We start from the raw sequence: 8,937 nt of genomic DNA, 5'->3' as shown, positions 1-8,937 counted from the left end.
GTAGAGCAAATCATTATCGAAATAAACTAGCAACGACAGCGAGTAGCCTATTTTATTGTTAGTTTTCTAAAGCAGCCCTGAGTTCATTAATTTCATTTCACGTTGTCCTCATAAACAACGTCCTCTCAAAGCCAGAACATTTACATTTGACACGGGGTTGAGACTGGGTGTTTGATTCTGCGCTGCATTTATTAATTATAGCCTATAGGACAGAGGTTTTCACCAGACGCAATTTATTTTTGGTCGACTCTGACGTCAAGAGAATACACGTTTCATTCACCAAGCAAAAGTAAGTTATTTATAACCCTCAGCATCTCGAGGTTGTGATTCTTGAGTGTGCGCGGTGAAAGGAATGCTGCCTATTGGAGTGATGTTAGCGCTTCCATAAAGCAGGAGATCGTGCGCTATGGTGCCACTGTCAGAGAGCTACAACCTACAACGAGACCTAACCGAGAAGCTTACTGGAATGGTTACGATTAAAAATAAAACAGGACAATAGTAGCACCAACCCTCTTTTGAATAATTTACGATAGCCTGATCTTTTTCTTTCTTCTTCCTGTTCTTACTTAGCCTACATGAAGCATTTTGGTAGGCTACTGTGAACATGCCAAACCTATCGTTTGATCAGGTAAGATCCTATACTATTTACTAAATATTGTAGTCGCTACAAAAATAAGAAAGTAAAACTTTGCATTATTAAGGTTTGTAGCTACAGTTTAGCTATAGACTACATCTTTTCAGTGCGTAGAAAATCAAATTAAACAAATCCTAGTTTTCTACACTTGGAAACACTGTATATTTCTTTATTTCACGTGTAGTTTATCTAGCTCAATCTAGTCTAAAACTATCGCAAATTTCGGGGAGAGCGTGTCTCTGTCTAGTCAAGTTAACCAAATTAAGAACCATGGACAGCGACTCTTAATGAGGACGCAAGGCACAAGATGAACTTATAGTGGTACGGGCTTTTCGAATATTGCTAGGTATTTACCCTCCCTCCACAATATTTAATCATAAAAATGAACATTTTATACAACATTCATACAATATATTAGGTATATGATATATGTAGCCTATATATTAGGCTATATGAACGAGCTATATGAACGAGAAAATGCAGGTTCAACTGTAGCAGCTATCTAGCTTGTTAGAGCAATATGTTTAAAACATTTCATTACATTTTACCAATTCATTTACAAATAATAATCACTAATTATTAAGTATCAATGGTTTAATCTACATAGTGCAGCCACCAGATAATACCATGCAATACCTATAGATTTGGTCATTTGTATCATTACCACTTCACTTCAGGTCTAGATTCCACAATTATGTCTTTCATAAATCAGAGTAACCTAATATCAACTACTCTAAATCACATATCTGTAATCTGATTTGCAACTTTTACCTTGTACCTGAACATTTTATTTGGATAAATGCTGCCACCTGCTGGTGGCAATGGCTCGATGTAACCCAACGTTTTGAAACTCAAAACACAATTAAATTCTTCAATCCTTTTAATTTTGCAATGTGGTCTAATCTACTTTGATTATTTGATTATAGGGTTGCAGGCTATAACTGCCTTTCAACATTGAGGGAGTGATCTGTGTTTGTCCAGATGATGGCAGACATACTGGAGCTGCGGACAGATGGGAACTCACTCCTAAAGGCAGTATGGTTGCGGCGCTTGAGACTAACCAGACTCTTGCTGGAGGGGGGCGCTTACATCAATGAGAGCAATGAGCGTGGAGAGACACCGCTCATGGTAGCATGCATGTCCAAACACAATGACCAGCAAAGTGTGAGCAAGTCCAAGCTGGTCAAATATCTGTTGGACAACCAAGCAGACCCCAACATACAGGACAGAGCAGGCAAGACAGCCCTAATGCAAGCTTGCATCCATAAGGCTGGACATGAGGTAGTGGCCCACCTGCTTAGCAATGGAGCTGACCCTAGCCTGGAGGACAGGAGTGGAGCCTCGGCCCTGGTCTACGCTATCAATGCAGATGATAAGGAGACACTAAAACTGCTCTTGGACGCATGCAAAGCGAAAGGCAAAGAGGTCATCATAATAACCACTGACAAGTCACCGTCTGGAACTAAGACCACCAAACAGTACCTGAATGTTCCCCCGTCACCAGAGCTGGATGAGAGATGCTCCCCCACATTCACTTGCACTTCACCCTCCGACATCGATTTGAGTGCATCTCCCACACCAACCCAGGTTGTGCAGCAAAACACTGTCTTCAGCTTTCAGACAAAGCTAAAAACGTCCTCGAGCTCGGCTGCAAAACTCACCAACGGGCCCACCTCTCCGACGCGTCGGTCCACCAACCCCAAGCGCGCACGCTTGCCTCAGCTGAAGCGGCTACAGTCGGAGCCCTGGGGGCTGATAGCACCTTCCGTCCTGGCTGCTGCTGCCCACGAGGAAAGCAAGAGAGCTACCTCTGACGAAGACGTTGTTACAGGCATAAATGGACTCTCACTAGCCAAAAGGTCAACTCTGTCTCGACAGAACAGTGTGGATGGTAAAGATAGTTTATTCCCACTGGTGGGCGAGCAGCCCTGCAAAATAACAGCCTCACTTTCAGGCCCGCTGACATCCAAGACGTCATACGAGAGATCTCTGAACCAGCACCAGCCACTGGCACGGCACAGCACTGTCCCCACTGAACAGGACGGTGGCAGCGGAAACAGTGGGCCGGCCGGTGTGAGAGACACAGTGCATAGGAGGCGGCTGGGGAACGATCATTATGACTCAGACTCCCAGCTCTATTCAGATTCTACCATGGTAGACTCTCCGAAGATCCCAGTGGAAAGGAGGAAACTCAACAACTCTCCACTCGCTATGCTGACCACGTCTAGGGAATCTCTAGATAGCAATGCCAGCACGTCGTCGCCTAGCACAGCGCGGAGACGAGCACCGGGCCTCCTGGAGAGGAGAGGCTCGGGCACTCTCCTGCTAGACCACATCTCCCACACCAGGCCAGGCCATTTGCCCCCTCTAAACATCAACCCTAACCCACCCATTCCTGACATTGGGGCCAGTAGCAAGCCTTCTTCCCCTCTGGCCACAGGCTTTAGAACCATAGCTCCAGTAGCACCAAACTCACCAAAGAGAGGTGGCTTCAAGACCAAGAAGAAGCTTATAAGAAGGCACTCTATGCAAGTGGAGCAAATGAAACAGCTTTCTGATTTTGAAGAGCTGGCCCATTAGTCGGCGTTGGCGTCTCTGCATCACATTTATTGTGGTAGTACTACAAATATAAATGCCATAACATTTCAGGAAGTAGATCCATTGGTTCAATTCTGTAAAACTTCTCACAACAGATGTAGATGTTATAGAATGATCTGCAGTTTCTTCAAAATGTATCAATACTGAGCAATATAAATATTCTCTCCAACATACCCAATTTGAAGAATTTAGATCTTTGAAATTCTCATCATCTAAATGTAGTGAATGTCTGAATGTAAATGGTAGGATTTGGTACTTCCATCTCTCCTAACGCTCTGATATGAGGTGAAGTGTAGGGGACACACAGGATCCATTTGTAGCCTATATGCCCGAAAGATACGCCTTCCACATATGTACGGTAATTAGCACCATAAATGGACAAATGTTAGAAACTCTTATGATGCACTTGAGTATGATGTAGCTTGAGTAAAATATGAACATTGACTGTTTGTAGAATATTTGTACACAGTGCCTTTGAGACAAAGTCATTGTGTCCATACCATTCGTAACTCCAAATTATGTACACACAAAATAGGTTGGGCTCATATGGAAGACATAAGACTAACAAATAAGAATAAGAACACTTAAAATGCAGGAGGTGTGTGAATGAATGAATAACTGAATGAATGAATATGCCTTAAGAAATAGGTTAAGTGATGGGTTATGTAAAACAGCACTTTATTGCCCAAGAGGGGGGTGGGGGAGAATATTATTAACAATGTTATAAAGCACATGTCATTTCATGTACTTAAGTAACATTATAAGTCATTAGTCTTCAGAATATACAGAAAGTGGCGATACTTGGCTTCTAAAATGTGATTTTACATCAAACAAACAAATAGAAGAAAGAAAAAGGGGGGAAAAAATAATTATAACTTCATAAAGCTTCCACAAGAATTAACTGTGAGGCACACCTGTTCAAACATAGCTCAGAAATAAATAAAGTCATAGTATTTTTGTATGTAGTTTGTTGTATATTCTAAATAAATGTCTAACTCTTGTCGGACAATGGTGTTACTCTGTCACACAGGATTCCGTTGATAAAGGTCTACACATCGTTTTCACTTTCATCCCAGACCAACCATAGAGGCACTCAGATCCCACAGTTTCTTGGCTGCTTCATCATCCTGGCCCTGAGGAGCCGCTGGTTTAGGACTGCAGTCACTGTAATCAGAACAGATCATGAAGCTTTTTATTTAGAAAACCATCGTTGTAGATCACATACCACAATACTAAGAGTCCTGAGACTGTTAACACAAATTCCATACATCTTCAACGTTTTCAGGCTAAGGACCCCTTAGCTGAGAGAGAGATGAAGCAGGGACCCCCACAACCTTTTCGTAGATTCCATATAGTTTCATCGTTTGACAGCACAATCATCAGTGTATTTTGGATTGATGTCAATTTGTGTTTTCAGATATTTAACCACTTGAACCGTCAATACTTAATAAACTTGACCTTTCACTCGGTACTTAGTCTGCTCTTTTTCCCCCTCTATACCAAACCTCTTTCTACAAGCAAGTTCTACAAGCTCACAACGCCTCGCAGCACGAGGCGTTGTGAGCTTGTAGATCTGCTATTTTTGGCTAAAGTTCTATCACAACAATTTGGAGGACCCCCTGTAGTTATTATGAGGACCCCCTAGGGATCCCGGACCCCCTGTTGAAGACCCCTGCCATACTCCGCATAAAGCCTCATTTCAGTCCAATTTCAAGTTAAGCTTGAAAATCTGGTATCTTTGGCCTTACAGTCTAAATTACGCTTAAAGGAGTAGTTCACCCCCAAAATGACTTTTTTTCTATTGATTACTCATGCCATAGAGAGTAGAGTTCAATAATATGTTTTGGTTTTTGTCACATTCCTAAGACAAAAATTTGATTCGAGTAAATTTACCCCCATTGATTCCGGATGGGGACCCGTTTCGAAACGGGTCCCCATCCGGAACGAATGGGGGTACGTTTATTGTTGTCACATTTTTGTCTTAGGAATGCGACAAAAAACTAAAAATATTATATCCATGGCGTGACTAATCAATAGAAAAAAAGTCATTTTGGGGGTGAACTACTCCTTTAAGGCTTTTACTTACCTGTAGTACAGTCCACTCTCATTTTGCAGGCTTTCATCCACAGCGCAGTAGATTGTGGTCTGGGCTCCTTCCATTGGCGATTTGAGCAAAATCATAAGTGGTTTATACACAAGTCTCTTCCAGAGGGCCATCGCAGGCCAGAAGTGTCGCCCAAGCTCAGTTCGGATAACTCCAGGGTGTAGGCTGTATGTAGTTACCCCAGTACCTGCATGATTACAAGACATAAGGTATAATGTATTCATTGGCAATTCTTACCAGATATACTGACTCAAATATTGCATATTGTCTATGTGAGGTATCAAAGGTTTACACATTATTCTACCTTGCAGTCGAAGGGCCAGCTCCCTTGTGAAGAGGACATTGGCAAGTTTGCTTTGCCGGTAACTTATCCAAGGCTGGTATTCTTTATCCAGATTTATGTCATCAAAATTGATTTTACCTGTGGAGAGTAAACACCAAATGCTTAGTTCAAAAGCATAGTGCTAAAAGAATGGCTACTTGGGAGAGAACGCATCCCCCCCTCCCCATTTAGATATAAAAGATAACACAAGAGGCAAAACTGTACCTTTCTCATGAGCCAAACTGGAGACATTGACAATACGACTAGGAGTCGTCTTCTTCAGGAGATCCAACAGAAGGTTTGTTAGTAGGAAGTGGCCCAAGTGGTTCACACCAAACTGCATCTCAAAGCCATCTTCCGTCTGCCATTTTGGACAAGCCATGACACCTAAGAGAAAGGGGTTCTATAAATCAGCTTGACAACTCCCATCTGTTTACATGACACTGCCAATGATGGGCCACCGTTACATCACAATACGTGCCAGACATTGATGCCATCAATCACCTGCATTATTGATAAGAACATCCAGCCTCTCTTCACTGGCCAGTATGTCTTTTGCCAGTTCTCGCACGGACTGTAGAGATGCCAAGTCCAACTTTTTGACAATAACATTCCCGTTGCCACTGCTCTTCCGTATAACCTCTGCAGCTTTATTAGCCCGATCCATGTCTCTACAAGCCAGAATGACCCTCGCACCTGTAGCAGAATAGCAAAACCAGCATTGTACTGCAGTTAATTTGTTTCTGAGATTATCTAGGGAAATAAAATGTGGATATGTTACTCACCACGGCTAGCCAGGTCAACAGCTGTCTCTTTACCAATCCCTGTGTTGGCTCCAGTAATCAGGACAGTCTTTCCATCCAAACGTGCTTTGCTATGACACACCCCTCCTGCCATCCATTTTTTAAATGCCACGAATCCCACACCTGTTAGGATTGGAAGTACAGCTACAGTCACTAGTCCAATGTTTGATGCTGTTCTGATCGCTTAAAGATAAGGCCTTAAATATGTGATAAGAAAGCTGTGAGACCGGTTCTGTTTTATTTTTCTCTGCCACATGTTACACGGCACCCTGTACTTCATTTCAACTGTACATCTTTAACCTTGTCATCCAAATGACTCAATATCAGGTTTCAAATTTATGATAACACCCTTTTATACAGATTAATTTGCCTATATCATCTCACAAGAAATATTGGACCAGGCTGCAGTCAACTTATGTATGCATATGCATATATACTTATGCATAATTGCATATGTATGGTCATATATCCTGATAAGAATTACTAAGTCACTAAGTCAGTGAAAAGAATATTGTCTTATTAGTTTTACCCGTTGTTGATGTTGTTATATATTATTACAGAATACACTGTACACATACACACATTACTTCATGTGCAGCACACTTAAAGAAAAAGAATGTCAGGTGCTCTGGTGTGAATAACAGTAGGATACCTGTCGGATGTATTTTCTTTGCATTCAAAAGGAGTTTTATTTCCTATTACCTTTACATTTCTAAATTTAAGGGGTATGGAACATTATGTTGTAAATTGGAACGCAGGTTTCCTGGTGCAGAATCCCACTAATTAGGGTTCCCATCGTCGCTGTCCAAGGTGCTGACAAGATTTCTTCCCTTTTTTTGGGTGAAAATATCTATGATGTAAATATAACAAGCACTACATTATTCTCTTGTCGTCTGTTTCTGTTCTGAATGTTACGAGCAGATGAACATCACAAGAGACTACCTGCAAGATCATACACTTTTATGAATTTGTAGAATGAAATCTTTAACATATTGCACACCAGAGTTTTGGAACTGTCTAGAGCCATAACAGTACAGGCCTACGTCAATTTATGTAATACAAAATACAAATTATTTCATGGTACATTAAGCTCTAAGGTAGTGATATTTGTTGTTTGTTCAAACAAAACTTGTTAAATCATTGTTATAGAGTGTTTGTTCAGTTTCAGTTTTAGTGTTCCAGTTCCAATCGAGTCTGTTCATTTCTTAGTGCCACCACCTCCAATAACACTTTAATCACTTTCATTATTTAATCTTAATCTGTTAAACTGTATGCTGTGCAAATTCTCTCTCCTGATTGGATGCAATAGGGATCCCGACATGAAAATGCATGTTCTGTTCACTTAAGAGCAGGAGCGAATATAAGATCACTTAACCTACCTTTACATTATTAGCCTATTTTATTAGACCGACATTTCCAACACTTAATATTTTGTACAATGTGCACTATTTATTTAGTATAGTTCATCAATGACTGCAACAATCCAACAAGCTCTGATCTTCCTCTAAAACAATGTAAACACACACATGGTCATTATGAAATTATTATGTAACATTAGCTGCTAGTGCTACCACCCCTCATATTAAATAGCTTCACCTAGGTCTATTCATATAGGTCTAATTCAAGTTACGAAAGTGATTGAAAATATAATTTGAATATCTACACCTTCGTGCCGCTATAGAAAAGGATAGATTAATTTACCTGTCAGTGTGACCACTGCTGTAGATATAGGATACTGGGCGACAAAGTTTTTCACTGCGACTAGATTCTGCATGTCTCTGGGATGTTGCTTCCTGCCTTCCCTCTAATCTAACTGAACTGTGGGTCCAAAAACGACCACACACACCCACGTTTTAAATATGATGTCTACGCTTCACCTACAGAACTGGATCCACATTTCACAGAAGACAAGATAAACCCGTGGGTCGCATGGGACGGTTGCGTTGTTTATGCAAGGTCGACCAGGAAGTGACAGCGCTGATGTCAACAAGACAAATGAATCCTATTGGTTCATGTGACTTGTATAGTCTCAAGCCAGTTTGCTATCTTTTATATAAATCTGTGGTCTGTTTTGTTTTTTGGCTGACAGTGAGGAATGGCATTTGTTCTATCTTTAAAAAGGAGTACGTGTGCAAAAAAGCATAATAACTCGCCAACTGGAATAGCCTATGTCACAAACTTTTTTTTTAACAAAGTGTTATGTTCATGTTTTATATATAGTGTCATTTAATCGAGCCACAGTCAAACTTAACCTGTGCAGTGTGCAGTGTGAAACCCAATAAGGTTTCATAATATTATTCACACTATAGAAGTCTGTATGAGACTGATTTCCCAAAACAGAGCCATTTTCGTAAATTCTCCAGCAGAGGTCGCCGTACGCCCAGGAACACAGTCTCACATGTGCATTGATCTGAATTCCAGCAGATGGTGCAGCGACCACTTTCGATTATCTCTTAGTTCATTCACGTTTACTCCC

General features: G+C 41.1%; 2 protein-coding genes across 2 annotated transcripts; one reads left to right on the top strand and one right to left on the bottom strand.

The window, feature by feature from the left end:
• Window positions 1–1,615: 1,615 nt before the first annotated feature.
• On the top strand, window positions 1,616–3,214 carry ankrd34c (ankyrin repeat domain 34C; the record flags this gene model as incomplete). The annotated part of the gene is made up of 1 exon (XM_080736666.1): window positions 1,616–3,214. The coding sequence occupies one exon, from the start codon at window positions 1,616–1,618 to the stop codon at window positions 3,212–3,214; it is 1,599 nt and encodes a 532-aa protein (XP_080592792.1).
• Window positions 3,215–3,903: 689 nt separating this feature from the next.
• Window positions 3,904–8,395, bottom strand: LOC308293808 (retinol dehydrogenase 13-like). Its single transcript, XM_080736443.1, has 7 exons — window positions 8,163–8,395; window positions 6,444–6,584; window positions 6,163–6,354; window positions 5,884–6,045; window positions 5,641–5,757; window positions 5,319–5,523; window positions 3,904–4,396 (listed from the first exon to the last, which is right to left on the bottom strand). The coding sequence occupies exons 1-7, from the start codon at window positions 8,233–8,235 to the stop codon at window positions 4,300–4,302; spliced, it is 987 nt and encodes a 328-aa protein (XP_080592569.1). The 5' UTR covers window positions 8,236–8,395; the 3' UTR covers window positions 3,904–4,299.
• Between the last annotated feature and the right edge of the window lie 542 nt (window positions 8,396–8,937).

Source organism: Nannobrachium achirus (genome assembly GCF_963921795.1).
Source record: "Nannobrachium achirus genome assembly, chromosome: 11".
Classification (NCBI taxonomy): Eukaryota; Metazoa; Chordata; class Actinopteri; order Myctophiformes; family Myctophidae; genus Nannobrachium; species Nannobrachium achirus.
The sequence above is the reverse complement of the archived record's forward strand: the minus strand, read 5'-3'. Positions and strand labels throughout refer to the sequence as shown.

Bases quoted from the DNA above. Each gene is read 5' to 3' on its own strand.
- LOC308293808 (XM_080736443.1), bottom strand. From the start codon at position 8,235: ATGCAGAATCTAGTCGCAGTGAAAAACTTTGTCGCCCAGTATCCTATA. The intron at 5,758-5,883 runs GTACAGTTTTGC...TACTCTCCACAG, and splicing joins CAGTTTGGCTCATGAGAAAG to GTAAAATCAATTTTGATGAC. The intron at 4,397-5,318 runs GTAAGTAAAAGC...TTCTGATTACAG, and splicing joins GAGAGTGGACTGTACTACAG to TGACTGCAGTCCTAAACCAG.